Source organism: Cydia strobilella, chromosome 12 (genome assembly GCF_947568885.1).
Source record: "Cydia strobilella chromosome 12, ilCydStro3.1, whole genome shotgun sequence".
Lineage (NCBI taxonomy): Eukaryota > Metazoa > Arthropoda > Insecta > Lepidoptera > Tortricidae > Cydia > Cydia strobilella.
This window is the reverse complement of record NC_086052.1, coordinates 11488695-11514194: the sequence shown is the minus strand read 5'-3', so window position 1 is coordinate 11514194 and position 25500 is coordinate 11488695. Positions and strand designations below refer to the sequence as shown.

At 35.4% G+C, this 25500-nt stretch overlaps 1 protein-coding gene across 2 annotated transcripts in view; it reads right to left on the bottom strand.

Annotated features, from left to right (window-relative positions):
• Positions 1-24340, bottom strand: part of LOC134746119 (integrin alpha-PS1) — a 93778-nt gene extending 69438 nt beyond the window's left edge. For both annotated transcript variants that reach the window (XM_063680385.1, XM_063680386.1), the window contains exon 1: positions 23922-24340. In XM_063680385.1, coding sequence (XP_063536455.1) covers positions 23922-24097 — 176 coding nt within the window. In that variant the 5' untranslated portion in view covers positions 24098-24340. The remainder of the gene's footprint in view (positions 1-23921) is intronic.
• Positions 24341-25500: the final 1160 nt, after the last annotated feature.

The following is a 25500-nucleotide window of genomic DNA, read 5'->3' as shown; positions in this document are numbered from 1 at the left end:
GGACGTGATTAATTATTCGATATTGCACCGTCCGCGCTTCTTCAACAATCGATTATGCTACCTGTGTGTGCCAGTGGCCATAAAGGGGCGTCTTAATGGGGAGTCGGGACAGAATATCACTTTTTGTCTCGACTGTACACATCAATCATAATTAATGTTGGAAGTAAAGATGTTACTATGTTAATATCAGTTATTGTATCTGGATCTAGATAACGCAGAAATGATAAGTAGGTATATACCTGGACAATGGTAAAATATAGTAATCTAACGTACTTATTCATTTTTTTATGCCACTGAGTTCTATTACCCTTATTACGACAATAATATACTGCAACGTAAGTTTTTTTTTTTTCATTATAACACTAAGAATACTAAATTCGACGAAGTCATTTTATTCCAAATAAATTCTTCAGTGAGGCACACTAAACTCCAAATTCTTCTGGGAATAATACTGAAAGATCCTTCAGCGTTATATGTCAGTGGTAAGTATCTTACATTGTTCTTCAGTGGAGTTCCCATCCTAGTTAATGAAAGTGACTCGTTCTTACTGCGATCAATAGTATCTTTATTCGTCGGATTTTCCGCGAATCTCCCGAAGGCATAAACCGACATAAATACAAAACCGCGGAGAAAGCCTCAGAACTAAAATCCAGTGGGTCGTCTCGTCTTTCTACTCGTGGGATGAACTTGTGCATAATGAGCCAAATTGCATCGCTTCGCAAACACTTAGGTTCTGATATGGTCGATTTATGACACGTAATTATGGACCCCACAGCATAACATGACGTGGGCAGCAATAATATCTACATATAATTTGCGAAGGCCAATTTAAGTGGTGAGCGGTCCGACTCTGCAATCCCATGCTGTACGCTCACTTCCGTGGATTAAATAAGTTAAATTATATGCTTTTTCAAAGTATGTAATACTTTCAACATTTTACATTATTTCTTATAGTAAATGGTATACACTAATTAAGAAAATTTGATCTTAATTGAGAACTTTTTTAGTTTTTCATCCGCTTAGATAATGTCGGCTGCTGTCGTTCTGGTTCCCGGTTGTTTACCAGGCCAGTGCAGACAAGTAAAAATAATAGACTTTTGATCTACAAATAGATTCTTCTCTAGATAGCGCCACTTTTTAGGCATATAAACACTAACTCAATGCCATGTTATGAAACATTTTCAGAGTGCTCTCTAGATGGCATTGCGCTTTTATTTTTATATTTAAGGATTTCCTAAGTGACAACAAGCGACTTTGTATGAAATTTAAAAGTGATTATTACTTATTAGTCTCTGGTTCTAGTTTATTAGGCCGGTGCGACAAGACTTCGTCTTGGCAGCGCCGATGCTGCCCTGCGCGGAATTTGCGTGGGAGACGCAACTCTTGATTGTGAACTGGCTTTTTGTTCCACTATTTTCTGCAGCGCTGCAGTTTAATGCTCTCGATACAAGCAAAGACGTTTTAATTAAGAAATTTCAGTGATAAGTGTATCTTTGTATCGAGTGTATCGAGCTCACATGCAGAGCCGCAAATTGCGCTGCGCAATATTGTCATGCAACACTTTCATCATAAAGAAAAGGAATAGTAACATCAAATCCATTGAGCTTAAAAATTCAGCACAAGGGCCGGCAATGTGTCACCCCTGCTATTGTATGTGAAAAATGAGCATACAGACTCTAAAGGAAGTAATAAAATATTAGTTAACCCGACGAAGAAAAGAATACAATTCCTTCTGATAATAATGAGTTAATATTCTGTATTAAGCTCTATTTCAAGTTATACTAAAGATATTAATCTTAGTGGAAATTTACACTTACCTACATGAATTAGCTACACAGACGCAGAAGACAGGAAGGGGGAAGTAGAGCTTCCTATAAAGAGATAATATGTACAATAGTAAATAACTACTACACACACATTACTATGTGGCCAAGATTCTTGCCTGATTAAAAAACTAAATAAATAAATTAAACCTCTTCTGACAGAGCGACTATAGAGTTTTTAAACTTTAGTTTGTAATAATGAACTTAAGCAGAATAAAATAATAAAAATACATGAACTAATATTATTTAGTATTTACACATGATAGATTAAATGGAAAACATATCCTTGTCATAAATCAAGTTTTTTTCCCATCCTCGTTGAACATTCGTATTCTAAAAACCCTTACGTGTCGGTACTTGACAAAGAAAATTTCCAAGTTTGATTCAAGGGAAGTGCCCGTCGTGAGTTCGATATTTAAATGAGGTTGGTACAACTTGACGCGCAACTTAATTGAAATGTATTATGCGAAAATACATTTATGTACATAAATACGGCGGTGTCAACGCCCCGCATCGCAAACATAAGATTAGGTATATACGTCCGAACCTGATATCTGAATGGGATCGGATGTTATGATTTTTAATGCCTAAACTATTGCGTAAAAAAATCAAATCAAAACCACTATCAAAAATGTTGACCTAGTTTTAAAGAAACACATTTAGTGAATGAATTCTGGAATAGGTAGGAATTCATCATGATCATCATGGTCATGATGTGACGGAAAAGCTATTTAGAAAGAAGAAAGAAAGAAAGAAAATACATTTATTTGACGCCACAACATAGTACATAAAAAAAGAAAAGCATGCAGACAAAAAAACATTTGGACGCCAAAAAGGACTCAGCATAGTGCCGCGGCAAACCGTGGCGCTGGTTTTCTGTGGGGACCTGGCTTAATCTAAAAAGAATGGCGACACGTACGCCAACGACAAACAAATAAATTTACATTGACATAAAAATACAAACATTATTAAACAGAAAATTAAGACAAACAAAATATTAATTACCGCCTTTTTTAAATATATTTATAACGAAAGTTACAGAAAAAACCAACACCAGAACGAACTAAACTTAAGACTAAAGCTAAAACAAAGACTAAAACTAAAACAAATCATCAAATTGCCGCGGAAATGTAAAAGTGTGTGTGATAAGTGTGCGAGTGAGTGACTGATACGTTACTGTGATGTCTGTAATTGAATTTGTAACAAGTGTGCACGACATTTCGATTTGAAGCCACTTAACGATTTAAATAAAGAAGGATACTAAAAAACCGGCCAAGTGCGAGTCGGACTCGCGCACCGAGGGTTCCGTCCTTTTTATTATTTGTTGTTATAGCGACAACAGAAATACATCATCTGTGAAAATTTCAACTGTCTGGCTATCACGGTTCATGAGATACATCCTGGTGACAGACATACAGACTGACAGACGGACAGCGCAGTCTTAGTAATAGGATCCCGTTTGGGTACGGAACCCTAAAAAGAAGTCATACTTATACTTAAATAAATTATGTGGTTAATAAGTATGAGCAATTCCTCAATTAACACTAACTCCATGAATTAATAAATATGTTACTCATCTTAAGCCCGGTATCATCTCACGCTTGTGACCTCATCTCTTGTTTATTTCAGCAAGGTTTGCAACTAATTTCCTGTGTAGGTATAATACAAATTAATTGTAAGAAACGAAGGTATTCGTTTGATCAGCCTTCAGTAAATTAGGTAAATCAATACCGCAAACAATTACAACCAAGGGAATTAATTAAATGTGAATCAAGTTGAATCAACAATAGTTATTTTTTATACAAGGGGGAAAAGTTGTTGTTTAACCTCTCGTGTACTAATATTGAATCTTGAATCTTCGAAAAATGGAATCTTGAGCGTTGCGAGGGTTTCAGGGTACGAGGGTGAAACAAATGTTGCCACAGAGTGAACGGTGAAACGGCCAATCCACATATTTTGACTAAGGTGTAGAGTTTGTAGAGTTAGAAGCTTGGCTCTACGTGACATCTGATAACTTTTTGTCAGTGCAAGCCTTATACATGTTATCTAAGATGCATTAACTAAAATTTCGTTGTATCGCGCTAAAATGATAAGCCGCAGAAGGTCAAGATTTATGATTATAGCGCAACTAGATAACCTTCACTCTCTTTTATGTTAGCATAAGATAAATGTTGCCATTGAAAAAAGTTTAAAAGGCATTTTTCAACTATCAGCATACGTTTTTACGTAAAATTCTTTCAACCGATGTAACCGTAGTTACTCCTAAATGTTGCATGCAAATGTTACATTTAGAATAGGTACATGTCGTAGATGTAGGACATTTTCTGCATCTGCATCTCGTATAAGAAGTTTTTGTTGGTCATAAGCTAAAATAAAATAGCAGCCAAATAGACGTGTGATTGTTATAATTAAAGGTCATGGGATCAAATCATCATACAAATAAGTATCGGAGTGCATGTAGGTACGGAAGGTTAATATGCGCCATTTTCAACCAAAAGGGTACTTATTGTCGCTTGTCAGTAAGGCGCTATTCTAGCTTCAATTAGAAATCAACCTTATCAACAAGCGACAATGTGGTACCTTTTGGTTGAAAACGTCACATATACTGTGTTGTAAGATTTTTGTTCAAAGGAAGAAACTTTGTACTACAAAAAATAATAGATATAAGAAAGAAAATAATAATAAATAGTAGACTATTAGATACGAAGCGACGTTATACATAATTCAAATGATATATCTTATTTATATGCGACCCAATTCCTAGTCCCAACACATCTTACTTTCAATGAAGCAATGACGCAAACGAATGTATTTTTGTCAGCTAAGTATGTGTTGAAGTGTAGACTAAAAAAACAAAAGACTTCTACTTGGAAATATGCGTATATACGATGCGAGTCTGGTTTAATGATATCATCTTGGTTATAAAACTATGCAAAGTGCATAATTATCTTTAAGGGGCTTCTTAAGTTCTTACTATAAAAACAGCCATAATAATCTTAAAGTAAAATAGTTGTCTTTTTTCCAATTGTTAAACTGTGATCAATACTTGTTTAAAATATACTAAGCTCAATTTCGTAGAATCGGCAGAAGACAAAAATAATGCTATATCAAAAATAACTATCAGCCAATGATGTAATACCATAAATACACAAGGTTACTATCTTAAATGGTATTATCTCATTGACCAAATGACCCCCTCGGTTTTATTTGTTTAAATTATTTTAAATGCGTTAAACAAAAGCTCATAAATAAATATGAGGATAACAATCACAAATAAGTGCTAAAAATGTTTGAAAACTATGCAAAGTAATGGAATTAAATTCGAGCTGCAAATAATTTAAGAGCATGACGCGCAACGCCTCTTAACGCCTTTAATGGTGATCATGAGGGCAAATGAGGGCAATAGTACTTGACTGCGTACCCTTGATGTCACTGATGATTTATCATTTTATTATGGAGCTGCGTGAACATTTCTGCTAACTAAACCTCATGTTGTGGTATAACAATTTTTGTTGGCTTAAGATTTAATAAAAAAACAAAAATCTACATATCGTCTTAAACGTACGTACCTATAATCTAAGTGACTACCAGTGATCAAATTTGTTTTTTTCATCAAACGATATCAAAATCCTTATACTTAAATAAAATCATAGTTCCGTTTTTTCACTCTTTCCAGTGAATTACGGTAAACAAGTGACAGATGGTTCAAAACTCACCTTCCTCGTTCTCTATCTTCATCCGCTTATTAGATACATTGTACCTATTGAATACTTTTATCACATGCTAGATGAAAACAAACCTTGTGTCAATGTCATAAAGACTGAAATGTGAAAGCTTTTCTCTCTCTACCTGTACAGTTACATCGACGCGACATCTCCATTGCGTCGCAATCAACTTATTATAGACCAGTGCTCTCGATAGCAAAGGAAAAACTTAGAGCCATTAGAAGCACAGTTACGTAAAACGCGCACCAGTACAAATGTGGTAAAAACTTACGAACTGGTCAGTTCTGCGCAGAGACGAGTAACGGACCCAATACAACAAATTTTAAAAAGGCCTAAGTACTGACGTATTAAACAAATATAAGCCCTTACTTTCTACTATCGCACCAGTCCACAGTCAATGGATTTGAAAAACTGGTCGAGCGTCTTAGTCCGCATTTAATGGCCGGCGACATTGATTATAAAGCATTTAAGCTGATGGTATAAAATCGACGGAGGTATAAAATATAAATTATACTTAAGTACACAAATGTAATAAAAAGCTATTTTTTGCTCTACTATTAGGTACTAAAACAGTTAAAATCTACTACTGAATTATTTTTCTACTCGTCGCCTTAGACTATTTAAGACTTCGAATACTTATTAAACTATAGTCGCATACTTTTCACTAGGTATGGACTCCCGACTCAACTATAATTACTTCATTACGCTTTAGTAAACTACAAATAACGAAAGACACCACGAGCTTCTTTTTACTGAAAAAGAAGCTCGTTGATGTCTTTTGTTCTATCCTTCTATCTACTTAGATATCTCCTTATTTAATTTTATTATTAAGGTTGTATAGTAGAAAAAGTATTACTTTAGTTGACTCATAGAAAAAGTATCGTATACGATAGTGTTATAATCAAGCTTTTCAATCTCGTACCTTACTTAGACCACTCAGCAAGCTTCGTTGCCTAAACACGGTACTCTACTGAAAAGCTCTCCATTATATCATGATTGTATAAAAAACTATTAGTCATCAAATATTTACAAGTTTCAGTGCCTACATTCAAGGGTCTGAAGCAAATCATCATCGACAGAGGGGGAAAGCGTCGAAAACATAACTTTTTGTATCGGAATGATCATTTTTTTTTTATTATTTGTTGGTACTTGTTATAGAGGCAATAAAAATCTTAGGCAATCAGCTGTCAGCACGTCAGCAGCAACAGTATTATACTAATTGCCAATTTATTAGAAATGTTCATTTGCTATAAACCGCAAACCGATTACATATTTTGACTGCCCAAAAATGTTCAAAAATGAGAATATATTGTCGACCGATGAAATGAGACCTAACATCATTCTAACACAGTTAATTTAAACCAAATTTTTATTTACTGGTTTACTAGTTTTCATATTATAATATAAGACTTAGAATAAAAATAATGTAGGTACTAAATCGCTAAACGTTACAAAGTTGAATTGATTTCACAATACATATAATATAATGTTTATCTTTACTTGCCGAGATAACTTTGATATTGGCTTGTAATATCAGTTAACAGTAGTAAGGCATTAGCTATACCAGTTCCTAGACCGTTAGCGCCACTATAAACTGGGACCAGCGCTAAGGCCCACTACACCGTATCATATCATGACCGTAGAACCGTATAGAAGGAGAGCTGGTAGAAATTTGGAGTAGGTCCTTGAGGCAAGCTGAAAATTTGCGTGATACTTCTCCTGTCTCACCATTCTCACCCTACCTCAGCACTACAAGTCTGGCTGCAAGGTAGCGGGTCTAAATCAACCCTTAAAATTTTTAAAGATTTTTCTTGGTGCCCAAATAATGTTTTGAGGCAATCTGTAACTTCTACAAGTGAAAATTTAATATCTAAATAGTCATAAAAAAAGTTTGCCAGACGATTTGCCCGGGTCTTTTACCTTGCCAGACGAGTACAAAATCTTTAAAAAAAATCATAAAAGGTTCTTGAGGCAATCTGTAATTTTTACAGGTTAAAGTTAAGTATCTAAATAGTCATTAAAAAAAATAAGCCAGACGATTTGGTCGGGGCCTTCTACCTGCCAGACGATCTAGAAAGTTACGTATGGCACTTACTCGCACGCAAAATTAAGTTTGTTATCCTGTATAAATGTATGCTAATACAAAGTTATATTAGTAGTGCAGAAAAATAAAGGTAGAAAGGTACAAATTTGGATGTACGATGTAATTGTGAGTATGAAGTTGTGTATATTTATGATAATTATCTGTATAGAATTATGGGTATAAAATGAATAGGGTGTGGGCATATTACATATGAAATTAGCGACAATATGTGGACGTTATATCTCTATTGTAGATCCATGGGTACCTAGTTCATTAGTTATGACGAAGGCCTAGGCCGGGAAGTATTTTTATTTTATTTTAATGTAGACATGGCGTTTGTGTTCATGAACAGGCTAAAGAGCTGAATGTTTTTTTTATCTTTAGGGGTCATCCATTAATTACATTACACGTTTAGGGGGGGAGGGGGTCAAGAAAATGTGACATGTTGTGACAAGGGGAAGGGGGGAGTCACAAACTTTGTGACGTCACTATAACTTATATGTAATTTATATGAATTTCATGTTAACAATTTTTGTTTTGTACAATAAAGTGATTTACTACTACTACTACTACTACTTATTTTAATTATTTTATTCGCTGTACAGGTAAATAACAAGTTTACGGAAAGATAAACGTTTTAATCGTTTTTTTTCTTTCCTAATCAGTTTTGGATTATAAAATTACTAATGTTTCTTTTTCAAAAATATTTTGATAAAATATTAATAACACTTAATTCGATTTGCAGATTTCATTGAAAAAATGTGACGTCACACCAGGGGGGGAGGGGTTTGCCAAATGAGACCAAGTGCGACAAGGAAGGGGGAGGGGTCAAAAATTGTGACGTAATTGATGGATGAACCCTTATAGGGCTGTATATCTCCTAAACCGTGCGTCATAGCGCAAAAATAATCAAATTTTTGCTCCCCACCAGGAAACCCTTAAATAATATTTAAAAAAATCAGAAAAAGAAAAAAATCATTATGGGGTTGTATCTCCTAAACCCTGCGTCGTAGCGCAAAAATAATCAAAATAAGTACGTACCTAATAACAGAGTTAGGAAAAGAAATTCGAAAATCTTTGTTAACTTACTTATTTAAATACTAAATACATCTATTGGCTTAACTATAATAAGAGGTAATGACACCAACTCTGCATGTGAAAAACATTGTCTGTTCTATTCGCCTATTAGAAGTCATGTATAGAGAGCTCAAATAACAATATCACTGTCTGTACACAAAGCTCAAACCCGCGGCCATAATGAAGTTATCTTCAAAGCTTTCGCATTGTGTTAAGAAATTCTCAGCAAATAGTCTCTAAAAGGCTAAACCGACTTGTAATTCATAAAGTAGCGGCTTCTAACACACAGTGACCAGTTTCGCAGCTACTCAAGTGCTATTTACTCAGTACACCCAGTATTTTAAAACGATAGGCAGCACAACGGCGGGGGTCTGACGCGCCGCTGCTTACACGCACTTACGTGTTCTATGGAGAACTAAACCCATTTATATGTGCCTCCAGGTTTCGTCGTAAGCATAATTAATTATGGCTTTAAGGTCATAAATAAACATTAGATGACTGGTTTTAATATGACTACGATGACGAGCTGTTTATATGTGGAAACAGGTAATAAGTAGGCAAGTGCTTACTTGATTTCTGTTTGTATGTGTTGCGTTATTCCGTATAAAATAACGTTGCATTGTACAAAGCTGAGTGAATCATTGCACAGTGGAATCAGATAAGCAGCCTTGATGTCTTCACATTATGTATTTGATTTTAATGTTTGCTCAGATGCAAGACGGCACCGGGCATTGCACTTTCGTTCCATGCACATGTCATGCAGGATGCACTTTAAAAGAAATCTATATTATTTGTAACACGTTAAAATTGTAGAAACCTCCACGTAAATCTACACAAATATCATAGCTTGTCTCAGTTCTAAGAAATGACACATACATCTGTAAAAAAAACGGAATCTGTAGATGACATGCACGGCGGACTGCTACAGCTAGACAGATACAAAATCAGTGTAATATTATTTTTTAACAAGTTTTTTAGAAAAAACTTTTAAAAAATTATCTTTTACTCAGAGCATTTGAGCAAATGGAACGAACCCGTAGTCTGTCGTGTCGTGGCAGAAACGGAACTAACATTATCAATTTTATATGGCAATCAAACCTTTGACACCTGTCTTGTAAAAACCGGCCAAGTGCGAGTCGGACTCGCGTTCCAAGGGTTCCAATTTTTAAACATTACACAATTTTTAAATGTCTTTAAAAAACCCATAGGGGTCGGATCAAAAACTAAGTAATTAAGTCCGACTCACGGTTGACTGCACATTTCTAATAGGTTTTCCTGTCATCTACTAGAAGAAGAACTATTTTAAATTTTTTTTTAGACCCAGTAGTTTCGGAGATAAAGGGGGAATGGTCATTTTTTACCTATTTTCTTGAATAACTTTTAAACTGTTTATCCTAAAATTATAAAAAAGAACATATTGTTATTTTCACAATGAGCTCTTTCATTTGATATGTAACACGATATAGTTTGAAAAACTTTATTTTTTAATTTCCTCATTTACCCCCCTAAAGTGCCCCTCATTAGACTTATATTGACCGGGATATAGACCGTGATTACCTTTTGTGATTATCTTTTGTATAAGTCTAGAGAAACTAACCGTGAATCAATCAAAACTCTAAGTGCCCTTTACGTTTACGTTACATTTCTGTCTTTGGGTCACAAACTTACATATGTCTACCAAATATCAACTTAATCGGTCCAGTAGTTTCGGAGAAAACAGACTGTGACAGACGGACAGACGCACGAGTGATACTATAAGGGTTCCTTTTTTCCTTTTGAGGTACGAAACCCTAAAAAGTAAACAAACTTCTGTCAATGTGTATTTTATTTACAAACACCGCAAGTTTTATGTATTAAATATTTTCAAAACAGGATAAAACCGTACACAAAACCACACGGAAAATTATATTTTATTATTGTTCGGTTTTGTCAGCGGGAAGAAAACGGCTAAAAACCGACTATCGATTTACAAAAAGTCACACAACGTGTTTCCGCTATGACGGCTATTATATGAAAATGTTTCGTTGGTTTGCGGCGTTGCCAAACTGGACAGAATACAAAAAGAATACATTCGCGGAGGTTTCAAAGTGGCTCATATCACGGCAAAATTGCTGAAACGTAGACTACGCTGGTATGGCCATGGCCATGTCATGAAGAGAGATCAAAACTAAAAATAGTGGCACTCCATATGTTTGAATACCTTCCCCCGAAGATGGGAACGACCGAAAGCCACGTGGTTGTCAAATATCAGGAGAGATTGGGAAGCTGCAGCACTTCAACAAACGAAAACCCAAAACAGGAGCGTCTGGCGCACCCGAGCAAAGAGACCCGACCCCAAGTAGATGGGATAAGGTAAGTTCATACCTATCGATACCTATAAAAAGGAGAAGAATTTTGAAGTAAATATTTATCACTAGAATAAGTGAACAAATCTGCAATCAAAGTTACCTCATTTTACATCTATAAACATAACTGTAAACACTATCAGCAGTCCTAACTGTTATGTTACCGGCTTGTCTCTATACGGATTTGTGTTACACAAGTTGTTATAGGTAATTGGACGTAAACTCATCTGTTACTCGATCGAGTGACCTTTAAAGGTTCGTACACATCGCAGCCGCGATCCAAACAAGTCAGCTGTCAAACGATCCCATTGACCTTCTGTACATCACGATGAAGAACCTCGGGTTATCAAGGCCCATTATTAAATTGTATGGCTTGTATAAGTGAGGGCAGATATTTTATGGTGGGATAAAACAGTGCGTTCTAAATCAATGGTTAAGGAACTACTAGAAATATGCCTTGTTAATGTAGGTACTTATGTAAGTACCTTGTGTCCCTTTTCATTAAAATGCTTATAAAATCTATCTTTATTGTTTTGCATTTTAATAAACTATATAAACCTAATATAAGAACACAAAAACTTTTTAGATCAATTGTCGTATATTTTTAAAAGATCTTGGTGGAAACGAAATGTCGATAGATCAGTCAGATAAATTCTTCATAATCCTCAAGTATTTTAACAATCCTCACGACCGCAGGCCGCTTAAAATATTTAGTGTCTTTTTATACTAATGTCGGATTTAAAAACAAACTTACACGAAGTTGCATTAAGACTCTGGTTATCATTTTTGTCTGTGTTTTAGATACTTTGGTACGGATGGTATAAGAATTATAATAATATTATTATACTTAGTTACGTACAGGGCCATATGATCCTGTACTTGATAATACCTTTTAAGCAGGTGGCTATTTGGAAGCAGAACCCTGAAATCCGGCACAGCCTCACTAAGTGTTGGACCATCTTATAAAAGGTTTACCTGTCCACCATTGTGTCTGACCGTCGCCCAGCGTATTGTAATGGTTTCCGAGAACTCAAGTTCTAACCTCGATTCGTTCCAATCTACTTAAACAAAATTAGAATACCCAGCCAGTATTACAGGCACGTACGAAATGTGTAACACCGGTCTAGCAATGAGTGCTTGAATGATTACACTTACTATAGGCACATTAGGTACAGTCGTCACTTGGTCAGCCTCAATGCCTTGTCATTTATTAACAAAACGTAATCTAAGCGATTCCGAAAATTCATTAAAAAAATCAAATTTATTCATCATACTAAATATTAAGTTTGTAGGTATTTGTAGCCGCAACTTCAAAAATAAATACCAAGTTTAAAATAAACAGTTGGTCATATAAATGATTTAATCAGGAAACATATATGTAATTATTGAATAAATAAACAGTCTTCCTATATACATATATGTAAATACATATAATAAATAAACAGGAGAATCGCACGATAATAACAATTAAATAATCCGAACTAGTACAGAGTTTTGTATATCATTGATTTAGATGGTCTTCATGATGAGTTTCATTATATACAGTCGCCTGCAATAATATGTTATACAACGAAAGCCGCAAAAATATCTGACACGATCTTATTTGTAGAGCCAGCCGTAAGAGCGTATGACATATTTTTGCGGCCTTCGAAGAGTAACATATTATTGCAGGTGATTGTACCACATGACTTTTATGCTAATAAAAAGCGCCAATCGACGTGAGATGATCATTGGCCATCATCATAATGCATTAGTCTTGGCTACTCCATCCTACCTAACGCTAGTTTAATTATTTTAAATAATACAATTAGGTACTTAGACCATTACATATAAGAAAGTGTATAATATTATCCAATAACGCTAACAAGGAGCCCATAATGGTTTGCGTTGGAACATGTGAGCGGCAATCCGTAACCCGAGGGCAGGTATTTACCATAACAAGGGGAACAATGGCTCGGAAGGAGAAGCGGGCCTAACTAGGTGTAAAACGAGCCCTTTGTACGGCCTGAACTAGAAATCTTCGTAAGGGATTATGTTGCTAATGCCCTTTGGACGCTATCTATTCTGTACCGCGTTGAAACAATGTTCTGTAAGTAAAGTATTGTTTACTAACATTTACATGGCTAAAGTGTATAATACCTAACCTGCCTTAACTCTACCTTATTATATAAATACAAAGCGAAAATTTACTACTTTAGATCGACACAGTAAAACTGTTCCTGGTTTAATTCTAACGCAGAAAACACTAAAAGTGAACAGACACTCGAAATCTATTTTTCTGCATACAGAACGACAGACCACGTTTTACGATTTCAATGTAAGCACTTATGCAGCTTAGCGAAAGTGGCCAGTGTCTGACAGAGTTCCGAGCCATAGCGGGCAGTGCGGCCAATTAGAGGGAATGTGCCCGTCGGGAATCCGCCATTCTTCACAGGGAGTTACAATTTATATTTCACCGCGCTCACTTTACTAACACTCCCGCCAATAACTAACATCCAGCAAACGCACCATACTCACCCGCAATTTTCTGATTGCGCGATACCACTTACGACCGCGAATATCGGTTATTTCACATTCACAGTTAAACCGAAATTGCGAGACCCATCATCAGATATCGCTTCTTAATTTAAGCGAATATTCAAGATTATACGCACGGATGCCGGTTTGGAATCCGCCTGTAGAGACAAGGCGCCCCTTAAAAGGCGGCTTGTCGACAATGGCCTGGGAACTCAGCTCATTTGAGGAGAAAATATCATCTTGGACTCGACGGGACGGGCTCGGACTGCTAAATCGGTTTTTAAATAGGACTTTACAACCGACGTGTGATTGCAAATATGAAGAAGACTGAAAGGATGCCGGTAAATTACTGGAAACAATTGTTTGGATATTTTCTTTTGAAGAAATTGCATTAAATTGCAGTAATAATATGGTTTCATTCCTTGTTTATGATCTTGAGTATGCGTCATAAATAAATCATTTTTGAATAACTTTAAGTACAATTAATTTTCATTGGTAAAGCACTCAGAATTCTCAGAAACCGATGTTTTTTTTCTATTACATTTGCAACTTTTAGATATATAATTAATTTTATTACGCCACGATGGTGACAAATAAGCGTAATACGGCGCGTAATGATAAGCGGATTACCAATAGCCTATAGCACTTGAACCGAAAAAGTGGCCTCAAAATTAAAAAAACCTCTCCTGTGGACCTTGGTGGACCTGGTGTGAGTTAAATAGGTACATGTGTAAATTATATTGAAATCAAATCAGGCGAATACTTTTGCATGCAAGCAAGTAAGGCTCGCAAGGCCTTTAGTTATAATACAAAAATAGTCCCGGTTCCAAGGTCAGAATTTAATAAATGTTCGCGACATAATCATCATGCTTTCACTGTCACTATGTCGGAGAATGAGTGGTTTGCGTCATGCTTTAATATGTGCGTCACCTCGAGCCCCATGTAAACAAGGGGACGTTGCGGCCATGTGATATCACAGGGATTATCATTATCACGTATTTGATGTGATAACAGCTTAGTAGGATATTATTTAATGCGGGCGGGCGCCTGCGTTTTATATTTAAAACTGATAAGTACCTATATGATGAGCTGCCAATAGGTAAAATCTGGGATCAGGTAAAAATAATATCTCTCGTCTCGTCATAGTCATCATACCATAGGATTACGCACTCATGTCTATCTAAAAACAAACATTATTTTCATGGAAAACTAGTAATGACTAATGACTATTTTTCTGCCATTCATACGTGACTAATCAACAGCATAAGTTATATTGCGGAAAGGAATTAAAATACATAGGTAAATATACCTTCCTAAGTACTTTTTTCTTTCGTTACATATATTTCTTAAGGAGTTTTTTTCAAATTGACTCCGACTTTAGAAGCGTTGGACTATTATGCCTGCTATTGGGAATAATCATCAAGACTTCCATATATTTAGTTATATAAACGGGTCTACGCGATTTAATTTCATTGTTTTTACCTTAAATTCTGACGTTTCAGTTGAGTTGCACCAGCTGTGGTCATTAAAAGACTGACGTCCCAGATAAATGTCAACGCAGATCTATGTAAACAACACTAAACCTGAAATTTGTTTATAAAAACATTAAACTTTAACCGGTAGTTGCAATTTCCGTGTCTACCCCGAACATTTTTATAAACAAATTTCGGGTAGTTTAATATTGTTTACTTAGATCTCCGTTGACATTTTGCTTGGACGTCAGTCTTTCCTTGACCACAGCTGGTGCAACCCCGCTGAAACGTCGGAGTTTAAGGTAAAAACAATGAAATTAAATCGCGGGAGACCCGTTTGTCTAAATGTGTTCAAAACACAAGAGTTTAAATTGTTATAAGACTTCCATACTTCTAAGCATATAATTATATTTAACCACTTACGTTCCATGATAATCGCTTTTTTACTTTTATTTGTATTTAGTCTAGCCTTCAATCGAGTATTAAGCAGCTATTATTGCTCACAAACGTCATCATTAAAGGCCCGTCTGCGTGTCTTACTAGGGTTCCGTAACTGAAAATCAAAATATAGAACCGGTTTTGGTGTTACAAATTTAGTAAGTAGGTGTATTTTTAAATTTCTAAATAGGTACTACAAATCTTCCTCACACTCCAAAAAAAAAGTGAATGTGTTTTTCGCCCCGCTCATTTTGATTTTGATAGGGATTGTGTTTTCTTAAAAGTAACCCTCAAGCTACAAGCTCAATACGATGTTTATGCGTTTTTTTTCCTGTAAGCTGCGTGGCCACAACAAAAAGGTATGTGGGGATTTGAAGCGGAGAACAAACTGCGATGACCTTGCACACGCTAACGAAGGCTGCACTCCATACAAGGCTGGTACAACAAAAAGAAACGAAATCCGGCCGCGTAAAGACCTGCCACAAAAAATAAAGAAAAAGAGGAGGTGCCTTCGTGCGCGGCGGGACGAAACTAGGCAGAATATTATTTGTTATAGGAATACTTAGCATGAGTACATTTACTGGAAAAAAGTATATATGTAAATAATACCTACCGCTGTTAATAACATTCTTGGTATATCATATCAAAGAAGTATCTTATGTAAACTTGCACCAAACAAACAAACATGATTCACTGCAAAAATTCACCGAATGTTTTGATGTGATACCAAGCTGTCAGTGATTTGCTCAATATTTTGAGTGTTAATCAATACTGCAATTAAGTAAAGTATCAACCGACTATTGGAGTGTTTAGAATGATGATTTACAATATTTACTGACCATTTTGCCTTACATGGTCCGGTTTAAGTCTACCCTCGAGTCAGGCTTAGAGGATATGAATCTTGGGATCAAGTTATATCAGTTACGGGCCCATAGTTCACTGCAAAATGTTTTGTAAATGAAATAGCAGATGTGATGCGAACTAGGTTACATTGATAACGTATCGCGCGTTACACACGATCCACGCGCGAACACACTGCTTTATGTATCCAATGTTGTGATTTCTTAGTGTTTATCTTTAGAATTATTTTTATTTAAATCTCGTACAACGCCTCGCTTTTTATAGTGCTCTCTCTTGTGGAAACATAGTACATAGTTCAGAGCTAAAAATGTTTCATTCTTAAAAAAAAGTTTGACCCATGTTTATGAAATCAGTTAAAATGTTTAAAAAAATACAAATAATAACTCCTTTCAATACAAATAACAAAACTTTACGGTCCAAAATATTACGGGATGTCGTTGCAACAAGTCGAATTTAACTCTACCGCTGCAGTAGTTTCGGCATTCGTCGACAATAAATTGTCAAGTCGGTTTAAGCCAGGTTTTGAGTTACTTCGCGCTACTGTCTGCGCTAATTTAAATAAACGACTAGTGTTGAGTACTGACTGATACCTCATTGTATTGCCTGCCTATTCAAGTCTGACCAGTTCGATCTGATAGATCCGACAATAGAGATTTCAACCAATATGGCGTGACCTCAAAATCTGTAACAACTATGATTAATCAGAGATCACACCTCATTACTTTCAACTAGGTACCTGCGTCAAAATTATATTCGTTGTCTTGTTTCTGACCACTGTCACGCAACTATTTTTGTCTTTTATCAAATAAATAAAAAAAGTTGAGTGCTATTGCATGTCTTTCTAGCTGTAGATTATCATTCTCTTGAGAAAAATAATAACTAAATTTCACCCCATACAAAAAGCTCCACTCCGTCACATTTTTTGGGGGAAGAAAAACAAGATAACGAAAGGAATTTTGATCCACTTTTATGGCTCTGAAATAACAACTAAACTTTAATACCTTATGATGAAACTGAAATCCGTAAGGAGTGTTCTCTACAATCTAAGCCAATTTACGGAACTGTGTCAGTAAATTTTACAAAAAAGAGAGTACAGGAGGGGTAATAGATTATACTAAATAGCTTAATTATACGTTACATGTTTGGATTGGTTGTATCATAATATATAATTCATATAGATTAGTTGAATATAATTTATATTGTATATTCATATTATGAAATAAATAAATCTAAAAAAAGATCTAAATCTATGATAAATACTTAACGAACACCTAAGTTGGACTGAATACTCTTAGCTATTTACACTAGCTACACTATTTTGATATTATGAACTACTTATGTTAGGTATCTTAATTACTTTATATATTTAACATCGGTTTTATGTTCGTCATAGCCATTAATTACATAAGTCAATGATTTCATAACTAACTCAGAAATATAGATAACGAAACCGTCTGTTGGTGTAATGTTCTGTGCCCGCAAGAAGCACCTACGCTGAAGCGGTGGGCGGCGCGCCTTCACTGAGACTCTACTTGATCTTGTTTCGTTGGTTCCGTTTTGTATACATAAATGATGTCGAAGCTCTATTCTATATTCTAATTCTAACTATTTCAAGGCCCACTTGCACCATCCCACTAATACGGGGTTAAGCGGTTAAACCGTTAACCCAGTGTCAAATAATACTGGTAACCTTAGTAATTCCAAGTTTAACCGGTTAACCCCGGGTTAGTGGGATGGTGCAAGTGGCGCTTATTGAAATAGAGGCAAGTTAGCTTTAAGGGAAACCGCTATACCTATATATATAGGTAGCTCAGATACTCCAGATGTTTAGAAGTAGTTCTTTATCACAATGTACGCAGGCTTTTTAAATTGACTATACTATATTTTAACGGCAACGATATTTTTTTACAGAAGAAATTTGATTGAAAATTACATTGCACTATTTCAAATTTTTCGATAAATTCTTAATTTTGCATGGATGTCCAGTTTTGTGGGAGAACGTATTTAATTTTATGAGTACAGTAAAATGCAAATTTAAGTAAAGACGACAATTTTAAGACCGGTCTTACATTATAACGATTACCGTCAAGCAAGTGCTTATCTCAATTTATTAAAGTTTTATTTGTACTTATTGCTTGAAACTATCAACGTCGCTAAGTACTTATTTAGTACCTTCGGAGTGTTTGTTACTTGATTATTTAGTCGAACAAAAACTTGGCTGTCAACTGAAAATACTCAGGATTTATAAATATCAGCAATAAATAAGCGTGTTATCCCGTGAGCTACCGAGATGATCGGTAATTGGAACAGTTTCACATGTCAGGGGAGAAAATACAGGAGCTATTATGGAGGCGTCAGTCTGTGATTACTTACTACGGCGACACCGTATACAAACATAATCTTTTTACATCAATGGACTAATAAATCAGCAACTGTGAATGTTTTATGATAGCATTTATCAAAGTCCAAGGAGCTTTTTATTGGATAATTTTCGTTTATGGTCAAATTAAAGTAAACTATTTCAAGATGGGAGGACTATCTATCAGAGCGTAAAAACAAACTATTTTAATTTGATGTTTTCCCAGCTTGAGCTCAAGTAATAAGACTAATAAATAACGACCAAATAAAAATAGGTGGCATTACTACCTGGTTTTAATTTTAAATTTAACTAAATATTTGTTCCTAAAAAGGCGATAAATCCTTATTTTTCTATTAAAAGCGTAGGTATATCAGTTTCTACGGCCGAGTTTCGAAGCACCCCGCAGAGCATGACGTGTGAACATTTTAATTGGGAAGAATCGCTCATGGGGGACAACCCCACTTAACCAGAAATAGGATTATTGAAACGAACTGCGGTTTCTCAAATTATGTTCACACATACTTCGGAATTTGGGCACTTACTTAACAAAATAGAAACTTCTTAAAATAAAGTTACACAAGCTTTTAGAAGTCACAGGTAAACTTTATTTACGATCTTAGACAGTCGTAAAGAGTACCAACAAAATGTATCTAAAACACGTAAAAGTATTGAATCATTCTCATAGTAAATCGCCACGGACAAAACAGAGACACGCAAACAACGGAATGGTTACAAAACCGTGTCAAACTGTGAGAAATATCTTTATTTGTGGATAAAACTCGTAACTTCAAGTCGCGCCCACATGTTTGACGAAATATGGACATTTATCTATTTTAGTAGAGATGCGTGTAAAAATGTTAAACATTGAATGTTAACATTTTAATCGCTTCAATACAGAAGCATACCTGTTATTTTTATGCGGAGTCGAGTGATAAACAAAGTTGGAAAGAAGTGAAATATTTGGCATGTTTACATAGGAAAAATATTTAGTTGCCGAGTGACAAACGGAACGAACACTAGCTTTCACATCCAAATTTGAAGTATCTTCTCTAGATGGCCAGCGTTACACTTCCAACACCCCCCCCCCCCCTGAACACATCTGCTAACATTTCATCCGTAGGGGTGTATACAATTTCTACGTTAAACCTATCTATCATATCTTTAACTTAATGAAATCTTATTTGTATATGCTTGCTCCGTCTGTTACGAGTGTGATTGGGATCGGTAGTGATTGGTAGTATAGCAGATTCATTGTCACAATACAATACTCTTTTACAACTAGTCGTCATTAGCAATTCCTTAATTAAAGCTTGTAGGAACACCGCTTCTCTACACGCTTCGCTCAAGCTGTGCAATACTCCGCCTCGGTGGACGAAGCGCTTACTTGTTCAGCACTTTTTAACATGTGTAATTTATTTGATAGTAATTTATTTGGTGCATTATAACTTCTCAAAAATATGTCCCATAGTTCTTAATTCGCTGACGTAAGAGCTATGGGACATATTTTTGAGTATGATGTTGACTGTACCAACCTGTCCATATTTTTAACAAGGCTACCTACATCCGTTTTTTATTCTTAATTCATCAACTTCAAACTTCAAAAGAGGTTTTAACTTATTCGGGTTTTTTTATGTATGTCTTAGGTAACTCTCCAGGAATTTAAAAAATAGAATAGATTTCAGAAATCCAGGTATCTCTTCAGTTATATTAGGTATTTTTATTGTACATATATTATAACTGACATGACATTTGATGCAATGAAAAATGTATATTTTTTTTGTAACTTTTTTGCAATTTTCTTTGTTAAATCATATTAGGTTCAATAGGTTCATGGTTAAAAGTTAAATAATATATTAGCATATATTATATACTAATATATGTAGTTAATTGTAGTTGGCACTGTAAGTAATTGTCGACCTCACTTCAATTATTATTATTCATAAGGAACCTCGACTAGCCGATGTGGCATATAGTTAACGTGGTTAAATGAAATTACTCCAAGTACTTATATGGAGGAATATTGATGAGATAGCAACCGGTACAACTATAAACGCGTGTCAGGTTACTCGAAGCTACCGGTATATAAACGGAGTAGTCAACTAGGATAAACCAAAAAGGATCTTATATCATTGCCATTAAGGTCTTTTGAATATGTTACATAAATCGGTGGTTATAGTTCAGGTATTTGATATTTGCTTATAGCCCTGTCAAATTATGTTTACATTTTACGCCCAGGGGTTTAGGAGGATAAGGTAAGATAACGGTTTGATATCATATCCATCACGAGACACGTCGATTGAACGAGGCCGTTTACAGTTAAACATAAAAACTGATTAAACAAGTTAGGTAAACAAGTATTACGTCTGGAAGGAAATGCATGCATTTGTAATATAATAGCCTACACACTGTGTAAATAATTGAAAATACCGACAATGGAGGTGCATTCAGGACAACAACCTCCCAAGGGTGTTGGAACGTATCCAAACGCGATGTTCAAATTTTCATGAGTCACAATTCGGGGTGTTCTGAGAAATCGTCGCAGATAATTTGATGATCTTATGATTTATGAATATATGGAAGTAATATGAAATTCTAACTGGCTTTATGGTATCCACGTGTGTGTGGAAACGCTCATTAACATGTGCATATGCTCCCTATAATAATGTACCAGTATGACTAATGACAAGAACATAATGGATTCCTCATACATCCTTACATCTGCTGGGTAAGAAAATGCATAAAAGAAAAAATCTACGAAACAACTCATATAAGACCACAGGTTACACAAATGCTTCTTAAATCTTAAATGCAAGCAATAGTAGATACATTTTGTGAAAGTTTCAATACTATGTAAGATAGACTAATAACACATGTGTGACAAAAAATAACACAAACTTAAAAAAAATAGTTATTTGTTTTACAAGCAGGCAAAATTGTTGTACCCGAGCAAGCGAGAGACTCCAAAATTGTACCACGGGCGTAGTGAGTGGTTCGAAAAATAGAATCTTGAGTGTTGCGAGGATTTCATTTCAAGGCACGAGGGTAAAACAAATTTTGCCATTGAGTGAAACACAAAAATTTTCACCACACCAACACAAGGAACACCATAGATAACTATAAAATATTAAACAAAATCAAAGCAAATCATTTTTTATTAAATATTTATCATTCAAAATCATTATTTAAAAGTCAATTCTACCAGCAAACAAGAAAACAACTCAATTGCAATTGCAAATTTGCATTTGATTACTTTGCCTCACATGTGAATAAAATTCAACTTTCTTTTCAGTTTTTGAACAATCAAGAGAGCCTTTACCAGCTGGTGTGGTGAAAAACTTTTACTTTGTAGGAAAAGTTTTATTTTTACTAACTATAAACGCCAAATAATAAAGCGCAACTTTTTAAATAGTATTTTCGACTTTAATTCCACTTGTAAATCTACCAACTCCTATAATAGCATTAATATCTACATGTTAGGTGCACCTCAGGCTGAGAGTAGGCACTAAAAAAATCAGACATTTTTTTAAAATAATTAACTACGATTAACATCATATCTTTATGAATAATATAAGTAAAGCTAGCTGCAGGCGACGATAATCTCCTAACAAATCATCGACTTCTATCAAACCCTATATAGCTGTACTGGTGGGAACAGTAAAGGTATCTACAGGACAGACCATGCAACAAATCGCATACGATTTTTGATACGCGTCGGTTTTTCATCGATCAATTGAATTCGTTGAACCTACTTATCCGGTAATCTATCTAAAATCATCGCATGCAATTTGTTGCAATGTGAGTAGGCCTTAATTACCGATTCAAGTGCTATGCATTTTTGAGATCAGATAATCTACCGCAACCATCGATATGTGTTGACTCTGCCTCCCTATCGCTCGAATATTGCAAGAGCGGTAAAGATGAAAATATGTACACATTTTTCGAACTACGAGGCTCGCGGTAGCCGGCCAGTTCCTCGAGACTGTACACCGCCGGCTGTAGGTCGAGTTTGCAGCCTCCTGGCGCCGGGACGACCCCGCCGAGGGAACGACCGCGAAAAATCGCGATGTTGTATTGATTGCCCTATTATACCCCCTTGCCAAGAACAAGCATTTCCAAAAGTTTTCAGGAGCTCTCAACTTAACCTGCATAGATACGCCACTTGCTAACCTTTTTAAGTTGAGATAATGGTCCAGGTCAGGCTGGCCGGAGATTACTTAAAAACTCAAAACCGAGACGCATGGAGATCGAGGGAGGGAGGCCGTTGCCCAGCAGTGGGACACCATATATTATAGGCTATTGATATTAATATAATTTATATTTAACAATTAGGTAGTTTAACACAACTAAGTAACAACATTACAACGCGAGTCAATTAAATTTCAAAAGATCAAAGTTAAGTTTACTTGTAACTATCAAAAGGCTAACGAACGGCGCACCGAGGAGAGTCGAAATGCGACCGTAATAACTATTTCAGTTACCTTATCGTGCATTTGTACAAATACCATAAATACCTGTTAAAATACCTTCTGTACCTAGGTTTGTTAAGTTTACATTGAGCATGTTCTGCACTTCCGAAGGCTAGCAAGTCAATTATATATATTATATATTATATTTTAACTGTATTGTAATTTTAAGTTTTTGACGTGTAAATTGGTTTTATGAATAAAATGATTATGATTAATTTATTAAAGTAACTACCTTAAGTACCGTCTACCGATAGAGCTCAGCTGACGAAGAATGTTTTAATTACTTCGCTTTTTATTGACACCTTTAAACGCGGCATGTCGGACGTTACCCCGACAGGTAAAAACCAACAAGTTGACGTCCCGAAAGTTGGTCCTTTTTTGTTTCGGCCGGACCGGATTGTATTTTACACAAGTGAATTTATTTCTTCAAATAAAGAAAAAAGTCTTCCATATTATAAAGTTTAGTTCACTGATCCTTTTTTACCCATTCTTAGTAAAAATGGTGAACGCTATTTAATTCATATTACTGCGCAAGTTATTAGTAAGTAGTGATGATACTATCGCCATTCTTGATAAGCGACGCGCTTCTGATAACACCGATATCAGAATTCCACATAATTCTTATTGTAAACTTGGTAACCTTTCACAGTTAGATCAACAGACTGATAGAATGGAACACATGGAGCAGCGACCTTCGCACGTGACATCATACCAAGTTGCGTTAACACTTACAATAACACTAAACTATTACATACCAGCTTGTACTTCCTCCGGCTTCATTCAAAGTCAGGTGTTCTGCGACAGAAAATCCAAAGTACGAGCCCTTTTCACCAAACTTTATCACAGGAATCCTGGGTTCCAGATTAAAGCTGGAGACACTGTACAAAATGCACAAAAATACAACACTTTCACACTTAATTTTGTAAGCCATCGTGGATAGTTCGTTGATACGTCGTGGTATATTTCACTTATTCACCGTCTCGAAGTTAATTCGCGCATTGCGATTTTCGTAATAGTTTCCGTTTACACGGTCGACGAGGGGACCAACTCGCATGCCGTGCGCCGGCCGAGTATTCCCGCTTACTACTTTAGCCTGTCGGCTCTACGCTCAAACAACACAACTTACTTATTTTACACGCGGCCAGCCTCTCTAGAGGCAACTGAACTCATAAAAACAGGGTTTGATAAAGCTGCCACCTAGCGTTGCCTTTGTAAAATATATCGTTACACTGTGCCGCCATCTATTGGTTGAGTTACGAGTTACGTTACGTATACGGGTGTAGTATTTAGTTTCACTTGATCGCACGAGATGTCCTCTTTTTGATCCCTGAATCCTCTTGTTTTATATTTACAAAAGTATTCATTTTGACGTTTACATTCACTTTTTTATATTATATAAACAACGTTTGTGGTGAAGATTTGTTTTATACTACGTCTGTGGCAAACAAGCATACGGCCCGTCTGATGGTAAGCAGTCTCCGTAGTATATGGACGCCTGCAACTCCAGAGGTGTAACATGTGCGTTGCCGACCCTAAAACTCCGCACCCTCGTTGAGCTCCGGCAACCTTACAACATTAAATAAATACACGCTTACAACAATATTAAAATACAATATTAAATCATTGGGTTAGATTTCAGGCAATAAGGTAAAATAGTACATTGTGCAACATAACATAACATTGGGCGTAAGTTAAATATTGCAAACGAGAGTATAGTTAAATAAAGATTTATAGACTCGAGTTTGCAATATTATTACGCCCCGAGTTACATACAATGTTTTTCTTCACACTTGCGATACAAAAATGAAGTATCAAGACAAGAAACTGTTAATTATAATACTAGAAACTTCATAACTCCCTATGGAAAACGCTTTTTCTATAGTTCCTGCTACCAATAGTTGCTGCTGCGTGCAATTACTCTTTTACTGAGCGAGTGTGATGAAAAATACTTTTCACATCACCTATTCGAAAAGGGAACTTTTCTTCCCTGCTAGGAGGGAGCAAAGTGGCACTTGCATACAATTTTCTAACTTAAATAATATTTTGTTGTAATTGTAAACAATAAATGTAATTATCATATTTTAAATTAATTAAAAGCATATTTAAATTAAGTAAATTAATTAATTAGCGTAATATTTACAAAAAAACGTAAAAAACATTAATTTAATGATTTAATTTTTATTTTGACATTTTAGGTCTCCGAGCTAATTTGTTACCAGAAAAATCTACAAAAATAATGTACTTGATTTTCATTGTATCATTTTAGGTGTTTGCTGATGTCTTTGAAAAGATATTAGGTGCGTAATTATGAGCTGTAGGTACTTTTAATTTGTC